Source organism: Canis lupus, chromosome 27 (genome assembly GCF_003254725.2).
Source record: "Canis lupus dingo isolate Sandy chromosome 27, ASM325472v2, whole genome shotgun sequence".
In the NCBI taxonomy this organism is placed as follows: Eukaryota; Metazoa; Chordata; class Mammalia; order Carnivora; family Canidae; genus Canis; species Canis lupus.
In genome coordinates this window covers 25607496-25630015 of record NC_064269.1, presented here as the reverse complement: position 1 = coordinate 25630015, position 22520 = coordinate 25607496, and the positions used below count along the sequence as shown (strand labels likewise).

The 22520-nt window shown below is 38.0% G+C and overlaps 1 protein-coding gene across 2 annotated transcripts in view; it reads right to left on the bottom strand.

The window, feature by feature from the left end:
* The window catches only part of GYS2 (glycogen synthase 2), a 60689-nt gene extending 40416 nt beyond the window's left edge, over nt 1-20273 (bottom strand). Inside the window, exons 1-2 of one of the 2 annotated variants that reach the window (XM_049102233.1) lie at nt 20048-20273; nt 2692-2873 (exon numbers count right to left, since the gene is read on the bottom strand). In XM_049102233.1, coding sequence (XP_048958190.1) covers nt 2692-2873; nt 20048-20150 — 285 coding nt within the window. In that variant the 5' untranslated portion in view covers nt 20151-20273. Of the gene's footprint in view, nt 1-2691; nt 2874-12276; nt 12711-20047 lie in introns of those variants that run through there. The other variant, XM_025455318.3, reaches the window with a different exon arrangement.
* Nucleotides 20274-22520: the final 2247 nt, after the last annotated feature.

Below are 22520 nucleotides of genomic sequence, written 5' to 3'. Positions count from 1 at the left end.
GTAATGAGTATTTATCATGGGACTCTTCTCTTCTCAGACTGAGTTTTCCTTTTCAATTGTTTTCTCTTTAGGACATTCCTTGATTTATGTATTCATTCAATGAATAGTTGCTGACTCCTAATATATGATATATGATACAATGAGCTGAGATCATAGAGAAGGATTAACATTAGAATATATAAGCTAGCTTGTTCTGACTTCCATTGAGTCCTTGGCTGTGACATGGAAAAATCCTTACACCAGAAATCCATTTAGAACCATGAGACTTGGGCAGCCCCGGTGGCTCAGCGGTTTAGTGCCGCCTTCAGGCCAGGGTGTGATCTTGGAGTCCTGCGATCGGGTCCCACGTCCAGCTCCCTGCGTGGAGCCTGCTTCTCTCTCTGCCTGTGTCTCTGCCTCTGTGTGTGTGTGTGTCTCTCATGAATGAATAAATAAAATCTTAAAAAAAAAAGATTTAGAACCTTGAGACTTGTCACACCATTATGACTTTCATCTCCCTCTTCTTTCATGAGAGCTTCAAATGTAAGCCCCTTCCAAAGACTCATTCTTTCATCCTGATAGTACAACATGCATCCCTCTCTTACTTTTCTATGTTCTCTACACTACACTCACTATAATTTATTTTCCTGGTGTTCTCTGGGACCTCAAGTTCCCTTTATTTAAATCTTCTGCATCTTAAACTTTGCATATACCATCTTAAACTTTGCATATTTGTAAATCCTGCTACTCATATAGACATCTCAATGAAGGCTCCTTATTTTTTCACCCCCAGAAACTATATTCCTGGGATGAGTATGAAGGAAGTTTGGATCTTTTAAAATCACACTGAAACTTATTTGTGTATAAAGACATTTTTGGAACTTGGTAGTATATTTGGATACTACCTTTCCTTATTCTACTAATCATCTGGCTACCTTTCCACCTTTTTGGGGACAACTTCAGAATCCAGGTTTTTATCCCACACACTTATGTCATAGTTTTCTGACTTTATTGACTTCAAAAAACTTCATGTCCATGACATTCCAGCTACCCATGTTCATGGCTGCATTATTATCCTTGTCAAAACCCAAACTGTTCCTCCCCTGAAATATTCAATCTTAGAATTCTATTCCTTGACCACAACGTCAATGCCCCACTTCTCTTACTCTGTTTCCCCGAGGCTATATACTATTTCCTTTTTCTCTTTAAGATCTCCAGTTCCTATCTCTTCATTTTTTCTCTACACCATCTCCTCCTTTCTGGGTTTGCTTCCTTTCTTATCCATTTCAGACACACTGTCCATCAATTCAATCATTAATTCAGTCAATCACATAGTCACCTCCAGGACTGATGCCACCTAGCCCTGTTTTCTGTTTGAGTGACAGGAGGAAGAAAAATCCTCTCGGTAGTGCTTTAGATTGTGTTCCCTTTCCACTTCTCAATGATCTTTCTCTCTTTGTCCATTTCTTTCGAACTTTTGACTTCTTCCTATCTGCCGGGTATTTCCTTTTGGCATCTAAATGCGATCAGATCTCACATTTAATGAAACACTAATTCTCAAAATAATATCACTCCCAAACTGCTTAATTATCTTTTTTCTTCATAGAAAAATATCATTGCCACAACTTCTGTACCTTTTTCCTAATTGTTCACTCATTCCTAAACCTACTGCAATCTGACTTAACCCTCTTCTCCCTAGAGGCTGTATTTAGCAAGATTGCCATGAATAACCTGAATATTGCTAAACTCAATTGGCTTTAGTTAAATCCTTCATTGACTTAATCCCTCCTTTATACTTGAAACTCTCTTCCCTTGTTTTGACCTATAACTATTATGATAGCAACAGATTACCACAGACCTAGTGGTTTAAAACAACACAGATTTATGATCTTTCAGGTTTGGGAGTCAATAATCTGAAATGGGTCTTTTGGGTTAAAATCAACATACTGGCAGAGTCACAGTCTATCTGTAGTCCTTTGGGGAATCTGTTTCTGGCCTTTTCCAGCTTCTAAAGATTACCTGCATTCCTTGGTTTGTGGCCTCTTCCTCCATCTTCAAAGCTCATCAGGCCAACTTCTGCTTCCATTGGCACATCTTCTTTTTGATTCTAACTCACCTGCCTCTCTTTTATAAAGACCCCTGTGATTACACTGGGCCCACCTAGATAATCCAGAATAATCTGTTCACCTTGCAATTCAAATCTACAAAATCTTTTTGTTATATACGGTAACATATGCACAGGTTCTGAGGATTAGGACTTGCCCACTCTTGATTCTGCATGACTGACTATGTTTCTACTTTCGCAACCTCTGAGTTTTTTATTTTAATGTAGATGTTCTAACATGTTGACATTCCTGAAGGTTTGACTCAATACATTTGCTCTTAATCAATAAACTTCCACTGAATGCTGTTATCAATACCCATAATGTCAACTAAAATTTAAAGACAAATGACTTTCCCCAAAACATTTCTATCCTCTACCTTCTGCTGAACTCCAAACCTGTTATCCTATTAGACACTTCTTGATGGTTTTCACAAGATGCTTCAAGTCTAACCTATTTACAAACAAGTTCATTACCTTTCTCACAAACCTGCTCCTTTTCCCTAGGTAGATAAATAATCTTCCATTGTGAGTTCATGTAAATGGTGCTCTATTCTTCCGTAACAGTGTCCTAGGTCTTGCTGAGTGGAGTGTCAATCAGTAGCCCTTACCTGGCAGCCATGTTTATTCATTGTGTCCACAGCTCTTCTAACAGCATCATTAATAGGTTCACACTGTTCCACCTGAGTCTTCATATTATGCTCAAAATATGGGCCAATCAGAAAATAATTGTCTCCCCATTCATCTGCTGTGGTTTTGGCCTTTGTCTGAATCACAGTATAGATGCCACCAACTGTTAAAAAGAAAAGGTTCCATTTATCATTCAGGTTAGTATTTCACTTTAAGTGATGAGGCATGGAAATGCGTTCTCATTTTTAAGTTAGCATTTAGGATTTATCAAGCACAAGGGTTTATTTAACTTTATAAAAGAAATCTTTTTAAAGATTTTATTTATTTTTTCATCGGAGACATACAGAGAGAGGCAGAGACATAGGCAGAGGGAGAAGCAGGCTCCCTATAGGGAGCCTGATGTGGGACTCGATCCCAGGACCCCAGGATCATGACCTGAGCCAAAGGCAGATGCTTAACTGACTAAGCCACCCAGGCACTCCTCTAAAAGAAGCTTTTTTTTTTTTTTTTTTTAAATTTTTATTTATTTATGATAGTCACAGAGAGAGAGAGAGAGGCGCAGAGACACAGGCAGAGGGAGAAGCAGGCTCCATGCACCGGGAGCCCGACGTGGGATTCGATCCCGGGTCTCCAGGATCGCGCCCTGGGCCAAAGGCAGGCACCAAACCGCTGCGCCACCCAGGGATCCCTAAAAGAAGCTTTTTAAAGGACACACAAATAGTAACTATTTGGTTTAATTCATGCATATTTTAAAGCCTTTTCTGGGTGCATATCATAGAGCAGCAGGTTGACAGCAGCCGAGAAATACAAACATTTCAAGGCAATCTGACAAGATGACTGTAGTAAAGCAGAACTTGGCTTGAAGGTCTATCTACACTGAAGTGTCAAAGTTGGCTCCAACAGCCATTGTCAAGACACACACTCAGCAACTGTAGTCACCTTTTACTCCTTCTCCTACACTGCTCCAAGAGGGGGTTGGGGTATGTTCAAGTAATAGCCACTGTTGAAATTATGAATAAGTCTTTCAAGCTAAAGAGCCACTTACCCTGGAAGGTACCCAACAAGGTACCTTTTGACAAGAGAAAAGAGGTGATAGCATTTAATAGGGGAATACTTGGCCCAACCCTCATGTCAAGCCCAGTGACTCACATACAAATTTTCATGTGGTCTTTCATTTTTCCCCCTCTGGCATTGCTCCCATGACTTTTGAAACACAGAGCTAGGGGTGCCTGGGTGGCTCAGTCAGTTAGATGTCTCCCTTTGGCTTGGAATGTGATCCCAGAGTCCTGGGATTGAGCCCCATGTTGGGCTCCCTGCTCAATGGAGAGCCTTCATCTCCTTCTCCCTCTGCTGCTCCCTCTGCTTGTGCTTGCTCTCTCTCTCTCTCTCTGTAAAATAAATAAATAAATTCTTAAAAAAATAAAACACAGAGCCAAAAAATACGTATACTCTAGAAAAACATGGATACTCTGGATTCAGCATGTCTACATCTAGAAAATCATTCGGGGAAATAAGAATGCTAAAAGATATGTGTATTAGGATATTTATGGAAGCATTTTCATACTGAAAAATTTGGAACAACTTAAATTGAACTAGTTAACTCAATCTAAGGCTCCATTAGCTCATCTGTTCAGCGGGAATAAAATATTACTTAGTTTAGGGGCAAAAGACAGGTTGTAGCAGCAGTATCACAGACTAGGGCTCATTGAAAAGGTGGTATTTGAGTAAGTATTTAAAAGGGTGAAGAAATGAGGCAAGCAGCTATCATGGGGAAGAACTTTTTAGGCAAAGAGTAGAGTTAGAGCCACGATCCTAAGTTGAAAGCATAGCGTGCAAGTGGAGAGTAATAGGCATTTAAAAGGAAAGGTTTGAGAGGCCACAGCTAGGCAGGAGGACCAAGGAGAAGAAGACCTCAGTAAACTTTGGGAGGATATCTTGTGCTGGCTCTAAGCAACCATCTTGTGTGACAATATGAAAATGGTCTGAATCAATTTCTTGAGCAATTCTCAGTCCATGGGCAATAGGTGAGAAAACAACTCAAGAAATGCTGTGTGAAATTCCAGAGCCAAACAGATCCTGGCACCAATCTTTATTTCCGTTTCCTAGAGTGATTTTATTACTTGTGTATTAAAAAAAAAAAAGGTTCCCATTTTTACTATGAGTTTTCATAAGTTATTTCAATTCATCAGGATATATAGGTCGATAGCAATTGCATCTCTTACATTGTTTCAGTAATTTAGGCTTTAAATAGTAAGTCATACCAATAATCACAATCTATGGCCAAAAGCTAGAATTTGCCATCTGCAAATTTTTTGTTAAGCCCAAACCACTCAAAATATACTTTGTGATAAATTGCTATTTAAGAGATAAGCCACAAAATGCAAATGTTGGCACTATTATATAAGTAATAAGATTCATTAATTCATAAAATGGTAGAGTTAATATAACTCACAACATGCAATTATTACATGCAAACAATTTTAACATGAGCCTACATAAACTTACCGTCTTTAAGAACTTCATGTCTAAGAAAAGACTTTGTGATTATGGAAAATTTAAAGAAACTTAAAACTATCACTTGAACAAAGAACGATAAGAACATTCAATCACAACTCAGATGGCAGGTGATGAGAGCAGCATGGGACATGTGAAGATGATTTGTAAACCCTGCAAGCAGAGGCTTCTAGACTAGACCAGGAAAAACGTGATTCACTTACGTAATCAATAATGAATCTGAGGCTACATAAATTGATGCCAGCATCAAGTATGCCTAAATATTTCTCCAAATTCCAGAAAATTTTATGAACTGTCAAAACCATTTGTTGAGGAAAACAAATTTAGAGAAATAATTTGCAAGAACAATCAAAAGATTTTTCTTTAAAGTATATATGAGTCACATCTTAGCAACATATTTAAACATATATAAGCTTTTTTTTTTAATTTTTTTTTTATTTATTTATGATAGTCACAGAGAGAGAAAGAGAGAGAGAGAGGCAGAGACATAGGCAGAGGGAGAAGCAGGCTCCATGCACCGGGAGCCTGATGTGGGATTCGATCCTGGGTCTCCAGGATCGCGCCCTGGGCCAAAGGCAGGCGCCAAACCGCTGCGCCACCCAGGGATCCCAGCTTTATTCATACTTACTATCCATGCAAAGGCAAAATTTTCAAATAATTTCTTCTGTAGACTTATTTCCTTCACCTTTATTTTATCAGGGGGTTATGTTACCAGATTCTGATGGCACATATTTATATTGCCTGATTCACATTTCTATTCTTAAAACTCTTTTATTTGCAACTATGTATGTTGCCCAGAGATCTTAGGACATCCTTGTTTGTTAAACTATGTGTTTCAAATTCAAATACACTTGAGTAAATGCAAGCATATTTTTATTTGCTGAAGGACAAAAAGGAGAAGAGAAATTTTTTACTCAAAAAAAAAAAAAAGAATGATTAGATGTGGAAATTGAAATGCAAAGTTAAACACTGTTGGTTAATTCGCTTCTTCTTTTTCCCATTTGAGGCCTTCAAACTTGATAGCGATAGTCCCCAGCTAGCCTTAGAGTGTTCATAAATACTATGGATACATTCTTTCAGTCTATCAGGAATAAAAACATAAAATTTTTAAAAAGAGTCAATCCTATATTGGTTGAGGCCTAATGGTAAATGAATCATTCCCCCCTAGACTCCTTCATGTACAGACTTTTTGGGAGGAGATCATCTTACCACTATTTCATATGCAAGCTCCATTTTATGTTCTTTCTGTCCTCCCCATATTTGTATGCCAACTACTTGCCCTTAGCATTTAACTTTGTCTGGATACCAAACTTACCCCAATCTCCTCTCCTGGCATGCTAATCATAGGTAAAATGGCATAGAAATAGGGTCATTCCTATTTTCAAATTTGGAGTATAAGCCAGAGGTTCCCCAACACATATTTTTTAATGAATTATTGTTTTACCAGTGTAGGTCATTGAATTTGGACTTGCCCTTCACTTTCAAACATGTACTTTGTATCTTATTGATCTATATTTTCCTGCAACAGCATGGGAGCTATCTTTCGTGTGAGGGCAAAGTATCAGGCCTTTCATAAGAAAGAAAAGATGAGGTCCCATGGCATATGCCATGGAGATAGCAAAAACCCCAAGTTTTCATCTAGAAACACTGCTGATATTGCTAAAATCTGGATTCCAAAGCATTATAGAATGTGGATACCAGCTAAAATAAGGCTACACACACACACACAGACACACACACACACACACACATGTATATACATATATACTCATGCACACACATACATATAATATATTATAATACATATAATATATTGTGTATTATTCTAAATATATATTATGTATAGCAAGGATATACATTTGACCCTTGAACAATGTGGTGGTTAGGGGTGCCAACACCGCATGCAGAATAAAATCCACATACAAGTTTTGACTCCCCAAAAACTTCACTTCTAATAGCCTACTATTGACCCGAAACCTTACTGATAACAGAAACAACACATGTGTGTATGCTATATGTATTTTATACTGTCTTCTTACAATAAAATAAGCTCGGAAAATAAATTTTTTTTAAGATTTATTTATTTATTTATGATAGACATAGAGAGAGAGAGAGAGGCAGAGACACAGGAGGAGGGAGAAGCAGGCTCCATGCAGGGAATCTGATGTGGGACTCGATCCCGGGACTCCAGGATAGCGCCCTGGGCCAAAGGTAGGCATTAAACCGCTGAGTCACCCAGGGATCCCCGGAAAAGAAAATGTTGTTTAAGAAATCATGAAGCAGAGAAAATACATTTACAGTACTGTATTTATTGAAAAAAATCTGCATATAAGTGGACCCATTCACTTCATAATTGAGTTGTTCAAGGGTTGACTATATTTTATATATAAACTGGGATAATCATCACTTTTTTAAATGCTTAAAAGTTGCAGAATTGGGAAGTTATATGACTTCAGTGTACAGAGCTACTAATCTGGCCCTCCTGTCTCAAGGAGACAGAACAGTAGAACAGTGGTAGTCATTTTACCCTTAGACATCATTCTCTGAGGTAGCAAACCTGATAGGAAAGACTAAATGTTACTACTGGCAACAATGGTCAACAAATGTTTATGTGTCTAGAGCTTTGCTGGGTCTGTGATTCAAAATGAAGCATCTGCAGTCTTGGGCAGTGGGAGATGACATACTTAAAGCAAAACTGTAGATACCTCCCACCCTGATTATACCACAGTGGTAACTCTAGATGTTTTAGACAGGAGGGGCTCAGACATGGTAATTTGGATGAAAAAGAAATGAAGAGACTAGTGCTCATCTTGAAGATATGTGTGTACCAAGCATGGGTTTTGCATAGATTATGTTTCATATGGTGAAGCTTGGGATGCCACTGACATGGCCACCACATATTCATGCCAGGCAAAGGAAACTTGACCCCTACTTACTGTAACCCGGATCCATATCTTTCCCCCCTCTTGGCTTTTGCATTTAAAAACAGAAGGATGGAATTGCTCAAAGTGAAAGGCAGTATGAAAATGAATGATCCAACTTCTTCATTTGATGAATGAGTTTTATGAAGAAATAATCATAAGCTAACACCTACAAGGCATTTGCTAAGTGTGGGGCACTGTTCTAAGAGATTTACAGTTGACATTTCTTTTAGTTTTCACAACCCCATTATAGGTAGGTGCTATTATTATCTTCATTTTTAAATAGAGAAACTGAGGCACATAGAGGCTGTGAGACCCATCCAACATCATACAGGTAATGATGGAGTTGGGATTCCAATCCCCAAAGTCTGACCCCAGAGTCCACAGGCTGTAGACAGCAAGACTGCAAGTAACTATCTGGAGTAAAGTATTCATAGATTTTTAAGAGTGGTAGGTGGGAGGGTCAGAGGGAGAAAATGAGTGGTATCACGGAAAGATAAATATCTTTAGGTCTTGGGGAAGGTGGAATCCTTTCTATTCTGCCCTAGAGAAAAGCCATTTAAAAAACAGTACTTAGTGGAAATAGCTTTTTTATTTTGGCACTTGCATTTCTGGTTAACAAAAAGGAACCTAGGGTTTGGGGAACTTGAGAGCAGTGGTTCTCACATCAGTCACTGAGGCTTTTGGAAATCTGATGAAAGCATTCAGTCCTCTTCTCCAAAGGAGGACGTACACAAACCACTTTCAGATATAATTTTAAAAGTTTACAAACTCTTTGAAGCCCACTTGTATCAAGGTCCAACCTTCAGAACTCCCGCCTCAGAATAGCAGACTCACAGTTATAATCAGTTTCTATCATACCATCTTGATTGTAGTTTTCTGAGTTTTTCCATATGCCTTTCATACCATGTGACCCAGAGCTATGGTATCCGTTTTGAGAAGGAAGAAAATAGAAGTATTATATGTATTATATTACATGTTGGCCTAGGGCTAAAATGAATTGCGTTTAATAATTTTTTTTTTTTTTTTTTTTTTTTTTTTTTAGAGAGAGAGTGTGTGAGTGCATGGGGGTGGGAGGGGAGAGGCAGAGGGAGAAAAGAATCCCAAGCAGATTCCACACCACACCCAGCACTCAGCCTCACACAGGGCTTGATCCCAGGAGCCTGAGATCATGAACTAAGCTGAAACCCAGAGTTGGTCACTTAACCGACTGAACCACTCAGGCGCCCCTATTTTTAGTAAAATTTTAAAAAGAAGCATTCATTTAGTGACTATACTTCAGAATTACTCACATGTATTAAATTAATAATCATTAATTGTGACAATATTCACTAAAGTCTTTTTAATCTCAGATATCCTTAATATAATACAAATATTGTGTAGTCTACCATGATTTGGGCAGATCAGAGAAAATAAACCTTTTTATTTCTAACATTTGGGCAAAACTCTCCATCCTAGATCATGCCACAGTCTCTAACTTGTCTGCTACTTTCCTGCATCCTCTCACCCAACTAGTAACAGTGCTTTTTCAAAAACACACCCAAGTTAGCACTTCCCACTATTTAGAAATTCAATGGCTTCCTATCATTAATCATAAATTTCACAAACTCCCCCCTGCTGGTCACTCCCATCTGCTCTCACCCTCCACTCCTTTCCTCTCTTAGCTTCCCTCAGATCTTTGAACAGAGTACACTTTCTCACCTCTGCATCTTGGCACATCCCGCTCCTTCACAAAGAACACTGAACCGTCTCTATCCTTCCTCCATCATCTTTTTCCAGTGCCTATTTATCCTCCACGTGTCAGTTCAACTGTCTCTTCCTTACAGAAGTTTCATCTCCTAACCTCAAATTAGGTAGATACCTCCATCCCCTGCCCCCAGTGTATAGTCTTCGAGCATCGTGTTCTTTCATTCTTACTGTATCACATTTGATTCTAATTGCATGTTCAGTCTCTACCTGCAAGTTTGTAGATTCTGGAAGACTGGGGATCAGTTCTGCATTGTTAAGCTCTATCTCCTTCAATTTCCAGTGCCTGACATCTAATAAATCAACACTTGATGAATATTTATTGAATAATAAATGAAGAGCAATAATAAATGTTTAAATGAATAAAAGCAATAGATGTCAAGGGTAATATGAACAAGTGGAAAGTGTTATTTGAAGTCTGAGAATGAATATCCAATAATTTAACTGTGACTCTCTAGTTTGTTATATTTTACACATATTCATTGTTCATTGGCAAGATTATGGCAGAAAGGGATTTTTTTTTCTGTAAGAAATCTTTTGTTTTTTTGGATCTGAATAGAGTTCCTTGCTTGCCATGAAACATTATAAGAGAGCTGGATCATGTTACATTAGTTTCATTCAAGAAGAAACTTGATATTCAGATGATTTAAATAATTTTTTTCAAAGTCTTAGAAATTTATGGCCTTTGATTGCAAGTCCTATGTTCTTTCATCTATAGGACATTTCCTTAGGCAATGATTTTAATTTTTAATTTTTGTGTGGTAGTAAAAAAGAGAAGTGAGTTTGAAGAAGACCTAAATGCTAGTTCCAGCCCTGACATTTGCTTGATCATCTAAGCCTGAGGCATCCATTTCATCTTTGAAATAGAGGAGTTGGATTCTAAGATGCCGCATATCACTGCCATGAACTGCGGGGAGATAAAAGTAATGTTTTTAAAAACTGTATTTATAGTGTCAGTGTATTGTCAGGGATGAACACAATAGTTGTCCTTTTATATAAAAATTTCTAAACTATCAGACTGTAATAAATATCAGCATAAAGATATGCTGGAGATGATGTCAATTGGATAAATCACATCGTGGTTCTCTTCTCCATAAAACAATTTCCTTTCCCTTGTATGGGAAAAGCAAGAAAATTGGTTCAAAGGCATGTAGGGCTGAAAACAAAATGTATTTGTTCTTCATTCCAAAGAAAAAAAAATCCATGGAGCATTTTCTGCCCACCAGTCACCATTCTGGGCCCTGAGATCAGCCTGTGCGTCGCCAGGATATAAGCTCCATGGAATAACAGTGTTTGCCAGGGTGTTCCTAGCACTGGGAGACAATGCTCCATTAATGTTTGCTAGATGGAGAGAAAAGGAGGAGAGAAGGAAGGAGAAGGGACTCTGTTCAGGTACTGGAACTCACGCAGGGGCTCTGGTCTAAAAATCCCCCCCCCCACCCCGGTTTTTCCACCAATAAGCTATATCCTTGAGTTCCTGCCTGCTCTGTAGAAAAAAACCTTCATTTCAAGTCGTAGACTGGGATTTATGTATAATAGAGATGACTCCATTCCCAGGAACTTTGGGCATTTTAAACACCAGGTGACTAGGAAAAGAACATTAGAAACAGCTCTTCACAAAACACTTCTCTGTAATAAGGTTTCTATTCTCTTTGCTTCCACACTACAGAGAAGAAGCCTGCTTTGTTCTCTCACATTCATTCCTGCATTTCTACCAAGGCAGGATTTATTTTTTTATTCTGATTGTATGCTATTATTAATTTTATAAAAAATTTGCTGCATTTTATGAACTTTGAATACTTAGCATAAGGTGAAAATCAGAACTGGTGCCAAATAAATTCCTCTAAGTTTGAAATTCTCTCATTCTTCTTAATAGGAGCCCTGTGTAATGTTTTCTGAGCAGCTAGTAGGTTAGAACTTTAATTCCAAGCTGGTCATGAATTATTGGCAACATTATTAATAAGTATTTTGTACCATCTTTAATGGTGCATGGCATTAAGGTTTGTAAAGAGTCCCAATCACATGTGGTTCTCCCTAAACTAAAGTACTTGGTTATGCTTTTTTGTTGACAGAAAGCATAAAACCAAAAGAGTAATAGTAGCCTTTCATTTCTGTTTGGCCATAATATGCATTTCAAATTTTAGTTTAAATGCACATTCCCTGACAACGACTAATATTTTCAACGTTTTCTCCCTTCAATACACAGCCGCATCTAAGTTCTCGGTGGCCTGTTGGAATAGACAAGGTTAAATGTAACCTCAACTTATATTCAGTTTGAATACTTTCCTCACTCACCACCAATTCATTCTCACTAGAGTCACCTGTGAAATCCTAATACATTCTTCAGCAATCTGGCAAATAGCCACCTTCCAGGGTAGTACAAACCTTTGTTGGTTACTTCCCAAGCGACTTCAAAAAGCAGTAAATCCTCCACAGGAAGCTCTTCAACTTCCCACTGAGGCAGCCCACTCAGGGATGTCACAGATAGAGATCGGCCTCGGAGCATTCTTTTCCCAGTTCTCTGAAACTTTTTTGAATCCTTTTTTCAACAAATTGTGATCCCAGGAGCGGTGTGCCAACAGCCGTACGAGTTCAGGGTGGAAGATTTCAGGCTTGGGGAACTTCTCACAGGTATAAACCAGTCAAATGAAATCTCATGTGCTTTCCAGAGAACTCTCAGGTTAAGGAGGAATTTTCAGCTCCTGTTTCTGAGCAGGTCCAGTGAGGACAGTATCTCCAATCAGTATTGACCTGAGCAACTCTATCACATGTATAATCCTCAGGTTTGGGGCTTAGCAAGCACTCCTTCAGAAGGTGGAATCCTCATAGGCTGAGCATGACACAAATCCAGACCTTTAGCCCTTGTCCTTTTGACCAAACTCCTAGACTCATACAGTCATCAATGCTTATTTCGTCACTTCTAAAGTGATCCAAGATTTGCAAATTCCCCTTATTAAGTTTATAGACCACTTTGGATTACATGTAGAATTCACTGGGACTGTTTTTAGTGCCTTAAATCCCTTTAAATTTCCTAAGTATGCTTTTGATTCCTATTTCTAGAGCATTAAATTATTATAGTCTATGCTTATCATCTAAATTTTGATGTTAGGCAGAGATCTTGGTTCCCCTCGTCTTAATTACTTTTATTAAAAAGTATGAAAAAAGTATAAAACCCAGTGTGTCTTTGGTTATAACATACAAAGTGTATAATTTTGACCAACCGATGGAAATTAAAAAATAAAAAACTGTTTTCAAAAGTTTAATCAGATCGCCTGATGATTTTTTCACTCATTCCCACTCTCATTACTCTGACTTTTTGAAATTCCTGGTCTTCAATTCTCATTTGGGGTTTTCGCTTCCAGTAAGCATTGTCAACAACATAGCATCTCCTAACGACCCTTCTAAAATAGACTTATGTATTTCTTTTGATCCCATGATTCCTAACATGAGGTCACCCTTTACCAATTCTTTTCAATGGTGAATACAATTTTCAAAATTGTTCCTTGAGTCAACAGGGGTGAAATAAATGGAACTAAATTAAATAAGTCCATGGTATAGATCTTCATCTATCCATGTTATGTTATGTGAGTGAATCCTCTTCTTTCGTGTGTGTGTCTGTATGTTTGAGAGAGACAGAGACAGAAAGAGAAGGAGAAAGAGAGAAAGGCAGTAATTTATGCAATAAGATTTAGAGAATAAAAAAAAAAGATTTGGAGAGTAATCAGAAAAAGTTCTCTGTTTTCCATATTCCCGAATATTCTCCTCTAAGATTTGTATTAAAAACACAAACTGATGAGTTGGGAGTTGAAAGAGAATAGTCACTCAGACAGAAAGTCAGATGGAGTTCCTCCAAGATGGGAGAAGGACTCTCAAAAATTCTAATCCCTAATTTCACACTCACACTAACATTTTATCATTCAATGAAAACTAAGTGAGAGGGCAATTAGGGAAAAATGAAGACTTGTATTTGGTTTCCTTGGTAAGTATTCCAGCAGAGGTCACTAGATACATTTAGAAAATCACACATCTGCTTTGACAATGTATAATCTTGTAAGTCTTTAGGATATTGAAGGCTTGATTAGCCTGTACCTACATATCCAAAAGAGTCAGTTAATGTATTTATAGAACACCTACTATGTGCTGCTATTCTAGAAAGTGAAGGTATTTTAATAAACAGTAAACAAGTCCTTGCCTTCATGTGAACAGGTAGACAAAAGAGTTACCTATCTCTCTGGAAAGAGTTAGTCACCCTGAGAAGTTCAATCACATTTTGTGATGTTTTTGTCAATGTTCACCTGTCCTTAGTTTTCCTACTAAATTTTCAATAAAATCAATATGACCATTTTTTTAAAAAAATCAGTTAAAAAAATTAGAATCTGGAGCAAAAGTGTGTAAAGATGACAGCAAACACTGCCAAAAGTGAAAGCCAAATGTTGTATGTTTACCAGAAGGCTGTTAGGGAGATAGCATATTGAAATAGTTAAAAATAAGGGCTTTGGAGATGGGCTTATCTCGGTGAGAATTGGACTATTTACTAGCCTGTAACGTAGGGGTGATAATATTTACCTCATGAGGATGTTGTGAGGGTTAGAGAAGAGAATGTATGCATGTCCCTCCTCGAGTGTCTTCCAAATCCTGCTTCTCAGAATCCAGAGATCGCAATGTAGATATATGAATTTGACTATTGGCAGCCCAGCTCAAGCTGCTAATCTGCCTCCTGCCCTGGTCTCAATTCAGAAGACCATTAGCTGGCTGTCGTTAAATTCCCTTTTCTCCCAGCTCTACTTAGATGCAGGGATACTTGTGTGGAGGTTAGAAATACCAAGTAGAGGCTTGCTTTTCTGATATTCTCCACCACATTCAAGATTGCCAAATATTTTTACGCGGTGATTTTATACTAAACGGAGGTATATATACTATGCGGAAGCTTATCAAACATATATATGTTTGTAAATACCAAATATGACAAGGATAACAAGTCAAATAATGTGTGTGATGGTGTTAAACTGTTTTCCTTCCTAAATGGTGTCATGAAAATGGTTGGTTTAGTAATATTCACTTGTTTTTTTTTTAACATAATGGAAAGAAACTCTACTGGTGATATGGCCATTGCACTAAATCAGTTTTCTGTTGGATATAACACCTGTTGGTAATTACTCTGTTTACCTTCCATGTCATGGCTCAGTGTTGTTAGGTAAACCTTCCCAATCTTGCTGGAACCAGCAGTACATGAGACCTCAAATAATTCTTTTACCATCAATGTTCATCAGATGTCTCCTTGAGATGATGTATTTTTTTAATTTAGCTCTTTCTATCAACCTCATAAATCTCCACTTTTGTGTGTAGAAGGCGTAAAAGCTTGTTCTCATTAAATACAAATGAGATATGGATATCTGGATATGATGGTGTCAGAACAAAAGGAAAAGTCATGATAGTCCTAGACATTACCTAGCCTTATTATAAACACAATTCTGAGGTAAAAGATTGTAAAATTTAATATCAGATTATATTCACATTTAAAGTTTTTAAAAAATCGTATCTTTCACAGTACCAATTTAGGGTTATTTCTCAAGTGCTACATTTGGAAGAGAAGTAATTGGCAATTCCATTTGCTCTTTGACTAGACAACACGTTGTTCTTATAACACTGAAGTGGTTCCCAATGAATACTGTGGAGTCACTTTCCTGATAAGTGGTTATACAATCTTTTAGTGTTAATGTAGGTTGGAAGATTGAGAAGAGGGGAGAGGTATAGAAGGGGTATTAAAAAAAAGGCCAAAAGATTTTTTTCTAAGCCCATGCACTAGCCTACATATGGTAAATATGTTCTCTTCTTTGTTTTGAGAGGCCTTCCTAACATAGTACAATGAAGATAAGCATGTGTGGAAGTACATGCTTCATCATATTGATAACTTAGTGATTAAGAACATGAGTTTGATTTTTGGGGTGTGTGTGTGTGTGTGTGTGTGTGTGATCCCACGTTATTACTTTAAATTAATTCAATGTTTCACCAAACATGTATAACTACTTATTTAAATCCACAAATGAATGAATAAATCAATTAAGAATAAATGAATGATTGGTTAAAAGTAGTTTTGTTCTACTATCTACAGGGCATGTTAACATTATTATGGGGAAAAAAGTTTTTCCTTCATATTTTTTTAGAGATGTTACTTAGAAACATTAGCTTTTCTTGCAGAACCAAAAGTTTATTTCATGAATAAAAGCAAACTTTAAGAATGCTTCCTCTTTAGAAGATGTACTAACTTGGTTTTCCCACTCCTGCTGGGAAGATGGCCACCTGGCTGAGAACACATTTCTCAGCTTTCTGGAGACCAGCTGTAGACATGCAACTGATTTTTCATCAAAGGAATGTGAACGGAATTGATTTGTGCCCCTGACTTCAGATTTCCCCCAAATGCCTTCATTCTTGAAAAAAAATGTTTTCTCCCTGAAAATACATCATATAATATTATAATTAGATAAATAGTAATTCTAATATAGGGGGCAACATATTCCTGAGGGTGAACCAATCAAGAAAGATAATGTTAACTGTAGTATGAGCAGATATCTCTCAGGTAAGTTCAGGAAATGAATGATCAGAATACAAATTCTAAAATAACCAAGGAAGAGTTAAATTACAGGCAATCAATTATCTCATTGGCAAATAGCCTAGCAGTTCTTACCTTCAGGGGAGAGATGGGCAAATAGAAACAAGTTAAATTATGCAATGAAAAAGTGATGATGAAGGGTGCCTGGCTGGCTCTGTCAGAGCATGCAACGTATGATCTTGAGGTCATGAGTTTGAGCCCCATGTTGGGCATAGAGACTACTAAAAAATAAATAAACTTAAAAAAAAAACTGATGTTGAGTCCTTAAATCCTAGATCAAATTCATGTCTAGTTTGAAATTCAAAGATGCTGGTTTTTTTCTGAAAGTATTAGAAACTCAACTTTGCAATTGGTTAAAATCAGGTCTTGATTCAGGAATAGAACATACAGCTTTCATAAGAATATTTGTGGAAGGGCACCTGGGTGGCCCAGTCAGTTGTGTCAGACTCCTGGTTGCCACTCAGGTCATGATCTCATCAATCTTGGGATCAAGTTACCCTCACCTTTCCCCCCCCCTCCACCCCCAAGTGAGCTCTGCTCTCAGCATGAAGTCTGCTTGGAAGATTCTCTCCCTCTGTCCCTCTGTCCCTCCCCCCAGTCATGCTCACTCTCTCTGCCTCTCAAAGGACAAACATTATATGGTCTCATTCATTTGGGGAACATAAAAAATAAATAAATCTTAAAAAAAGAATACTTGTGGAAAAATAGAAAAAGATCTTGAAAATTGTTTTTAAAGTGTATTTTGTCTCACACTAGGTAAATCTCAATGAGGAATTTTAAAAATATCTAAATAGCTTTATAAGACAAAAAGTCTACATGTTTGAAACTAAGTGAATTCTACAAGTGAGAAATTTTTTTTTTTAGGTTTTTGCTCACTATTGGTTCAATATCTAGCACAGTTCATCACCACAGGAACTCTGGGGACATACTGAGATATATGTATCAATCTGTGAGATATAATTAAGAAATTTATCTTAATTGTGTAGAATATTAGAAACTCACTTCTACCAAAATCCATCATTTAAACTTTTAAAATGCTGCTTCTCACATGAGAAAATGCTCCGCATCACTTGCCATCAGGGAAATACAAATCAAAACCACAATGAGATACCACCTCACACCAGTGAGAATGAGGAAAATTAACAAGACAGGAAACAACAAATTTTCTTAATTTTATCTTATTTTTTACTCTATATTAATTCTATTTCTTCTCTTCCAGTTGTTAATTTCAGATACATAGTTTTATTTTAAAGAATTCCTGAGTTCTGTTTACCATCATTTTCCCACATTAACTTCTAGGCGGATAGGAACTCTGTCTGTCCGTCATGGTCACTTTTGTATCTCTGCACCTGGCAAATTACCTGACACATTAAAGGCATTCCAGGAATAGCTCCTGAAATAATGATGAATGAGAGCATCTCCAAAGCTTCATAAGAAGGTTGCTACTAATTCCTTGTTGTCTAAGGAACAATTTCTTATGTAATTTAATATGTGTGCTCTGTGATATCTGGGCAGCTGCTGGTGATTTTGTTCTTTTGGTAGTCAACATTCCCTGGCAAAAATGATGTTCTTTTGTTTTTAATTACTTGTTGAAGGAAGAGTGATTTCCTCGTTGGAGTCTGGCATAAAAAAAAAAAAAGACTCTCCCACTGGGCAAAAGGATAATCATTTTCTGTAGATTGTTATGAGCTTAGAGCTCAATTTCATGCCCTGAATGATTCATTCTAAACCAGTTTTGGCCAGGTTTGAAGGCAATAGATATCATTTCTGAGATTCCTCCTTGGCTCCTTCTCTTCTCCATCCCTAATATCCAACATTTCTAGAGAACTGGCATGTGTCAGCCAGTGTGCCAGATGCTTTATAAAGTCTTTTAAGTATTGTGTTCTCACAACAATCCTGAATGGAAAGTACCAATATGTACGCCCATTTTGCAGAAGTGAAAAATCAAGGCTAAGGTCAATGAACTAGTTTAAAGTCGCAAAGCCAACAAGTGTCAGAGCAATGATTCATATAAGGCAGCCCGGCTTGAGAATCTGCACTCCTGACCACTGTGGTCTAACCATCGCTTGTTGATCTTAGTACTATCAATGTAGCTTGCAAATATCTCCAGACTTCTCCCATTTCTCTAGTTCTCCATTGCCACCACCTGAAGCTAACTTACAATCATCTCTTATAATGGTTTCTGGGATCCACTCTTGCCAATTGAAAACTAAAGCAATTTTTGAAAATACAAATCTGATCAAGTCACACTCACACTCAAAACACCCACGTGCTTCCAAATTCTCTTAGCCTAAGTATTCAGATCCTCAACCTGGCTTACAGGATTTTGCAGAACACAGTCAATGTGTACTTCTGCAGCTCTTTTTTTTTTTTTTTTTTAAACTCTCTCTCTCTCTTTGCCTCTGAGCCACAACCATACTGGCTTTCTTTCATTTGCTTGAATTTTTCTTTCAGAGGCCATGACCCTTTCCACCTCATAGCCTTTGTACATGCTGTGTGCTCTCTTCCTGGAATGCTCTGCCTATCTTTCACCATCAGATCCAATGTAACTGTCCCTGAGGGAAGCTTTCTGTGGTTCCCAGAATAGGGCAGGTTCCTCTGTTAAAATTTCTTGTTAGTATCCTGCACTTTTCCTTCATAATACTTAATGCAATTTGTAATTATATGTATCTCGTGTCATTATTTGATTAGTGTCTTTCCCCCGAGGCTTCATGTGTATTGTCTTCCATTCACAGTGCCTGGTACATATGCGCTCAATCAAAACTAACGACTAGATTCATGAATGCGTATGGGTTTCTGGAGGCATAGGTAGAATCTTCTGGATGTTGGCACTTATAAGCAAGATTAGGTAAGTTTCAGTGCTCAAGCATGAGTAAAAAGTTGAAATGTCGAAATTGCAAAGATACTGAGGATTTCTTCTAGGGAAAAAAATAGAAGACTTGGAAAGGATTAAAGGAAGGAAACAAAGAGGAAGAGAAAGAACAATATGGAGACACATCCAAGATTTTCTAACCCAGCCCTAGCATGGAAGAAAGTTGAAAGCACTTTTCAGGACCAGGAGCGCGGTCTTCTCAGGGAAAATCCCCCCTTTGGGAAATGGTACATTTCTTTCCTGCATCAAGCGTCTCCATACATGCTAGCCTCATCGTGGTCAGTTCTCAGGTTAAGGAATTGAGGAAGAGGAGGGAAGAGAGTCTTTATCTTTTATAAAATATGTTTATGTCAATGAATATCTTTTTCTAGACAGTTTACTGCATACAATATTCTTTTTTTTTAATTTTTTTTTAATTTATTTATGATAGTCACACAGAGAGAGAGAGAGAGAGAGAGAGAGAGAGAGAGGCAGAGACAGGCAGAGGGAGAAGCAGGCTCCATGCAGGGAGCCCGACGTGGGATTTGATCCCGGGTCTCCAGGATCGTGCCCTGGGCCAAAGGCAGGTGCCAAACCGCTGCGCCACCCAGGGATCCCGGCATACAATATTCTTAAATCCAAAACCCCTGAAAGATCATAACTCTTCAAATAGCCTAAATATTGTTAGCACTCACTGTAGATGTAGATTTCGAGATGCTCCGTGGTTTGCTCCATTACAACTCCTTCAGTGATTATGCTGTGGAAGGAGGCCCCTGTCACTGGCTCCTGTTTCCTCATCTAACACTCAGAACCAGGAATCCAATGCTCCAGAGACACCAGGCTACATGTCAAAGCCTCCCCATGATGCTTTGATTTGGTCAATGCTCTTCCTGCCCCTCTGGCGGGCGTAGTCCGTCTGCTGCTCATTCTGCAGTTGGCCAACTCTTTTCTCATCCTCTAGGTGTCACTAGACCAACGTTTTCTTGGGCTCTACTTGCTCAGTTTACAGGAGATATTCCTCCTTAAAGCTCCTTTAATCTCCTGTGCCTGCCTATTCTCTGGCTACATTTGTCATGCTGCATTTTATAACGATTTTCTGTTTGCATCTGTTTCTTCTCAAGAAGCCTGTTGAAGGTGGAATTGTCTTGTTTTCATCTTTGATTCCTGGTCCCTCGCATGATACCTGGAGCATACTAGTCAGTCTGGAGGTTTTGCTTGCTGTGGGCTTTTATACAATTTTATTTTCTCATGATATACACTTTTATACAGTATTTCAAACTATTTACAATAATACATACAATAACAAGAAGATAGCACAATTCCAATGCAGGGTTAAAAAAAGAAATACCAAGGGGAGCCTGGGTGGTTTAGTCAATTCAGCTACTGACTCCTGATTTAAGCTCGGGTCATGCTGAGTGAAGTAAGTCAATTGGAGAAGGACAATCATCATATGGTTTCACTCATATGGGGAATATAAGAAATAGTTAAAGGGATTTTAAGGGAAGGAGGAAAAATGAGTGGGAAAAATTAGAGAGGGTGACAAACCATGAAAGACACCTAACTCTGGGAAACGAACAAAGGATTGTAGAAGGGGAGGTGGGCAGGGGATTGGTAACTGGGTGACAGGCACTGAGGAGGGCACTTGATGGGATGAGCACTGGGTGTTATCACTATATGTTGGCAAATTGAACTTCAATTTAAAAAAATAAGAATAAGCTCAGGTCATGATCTCATGGTCATGAGATGCAGCCCTGTATGGGGCTCTGTGCTAGAGAGGGAATCTGCTTGGCATTCTCTTCTCTCTCTTCCTCTGCTCCTTCCCTAGCCTCAAATAATAAATAGATAAATCTTTAAAAAAAGAAGAACAAGGGTAAAAGATATTTAGGAACAAAGTTAAAACTCAATAGCATCATAAGTAAAACTCCATATAGTATGAATCTGTCTCAAATATATTCACATGAGACAGGACATCATTGCTCCTATTCCATTTTTTTAAAGATTTTATTTATTTATTAGAGACATAGAGAAAGAGAGAGAGAGAGAGAGAGAGAGGCAGAAACACAGGCAGAGGGAGAAGCAGTCTCCATGCAGGGAGCCTGACTTGGGATTCGATCCCGGGTCTCCAGGATCAGGCTCTGGGCTGAAGGCAGTGCTGAACCACCAAGCCACCACGGCTGCCCTCTTATTCCGTTTTTGATGCTCACAAAATAAGCAGCAAAGTCAATTTCTCTAGAGCTTTTGTTTTTATCTTTAAAAAGTTTTTATGTGTCAGAGACAACTGTATGGCTCAGTCAGTTAAGCATCTGACTTTTGGTTTCAGCTCAGGTCATGATCTCCTGGTTGTAGGATTGAGCTCCTGTAGGGCTCAGTGCTGATTATGAAATCTGTTTCAGATTCTCATTCCCTCCCACTCTGCTCCTTCTCCAACCCTGCCCTGCTTGCTTTTCACATGTGTGCTCTGTCTCTAAAATAAATAAAATCTTTAAAATAAAAATAAGAGAGTTTTCTGTGTCTAAATATATTTTTATTATTAAAATTTAAATGACCTTACTATTTATTACATAGGTTGAGGTATAGAGGAAAATGTTTAAGTAAAACACTTAGAAACGATGTAAGTAGGTGTGGCTCAGTCAGTCAAATGTCCAAATCTTGACTTTTGGTTCAGATTGTGATCTCCGGATTGTGAGATTCAGCCGAGTCAGGATCCAGGCTGGGTATGTAGTCTGCTTAAGATTCCCTCTTCTTCTCCTTCTGCTCCTCCTTCCCCTCCATCTCTCTCTCCCTCTCTAAAATAAATACATACATTCATAAAATAAACTCAGATGTAAATATATTACTGAGCTTGCAACGTGTTCAAAACATACAGAAGTGTGTTCCTATGGATCTTTCATAAATTTGATATTTATGTATAAAATAGGTCTTTTAACCTAAAAATTTATTCCATTAATATGCAGTTGAGCTAATTTTCATGAAAAGTCTGCTTGTGTCAAGCATTATGTGAGCATACTTCTTTCTCTCATGCCCCACACCATTATTAGGGATAGAAACAAAGTGTAATAAATCTTTAAATCTTAAGTAGGCTCATGATGTCTCCTTGCAAAGCCCTTGGCTAATATATATGTGTTATTTTTGTCTGTTGTTAAAAATATCCTGTGCATTGTTCTTAGA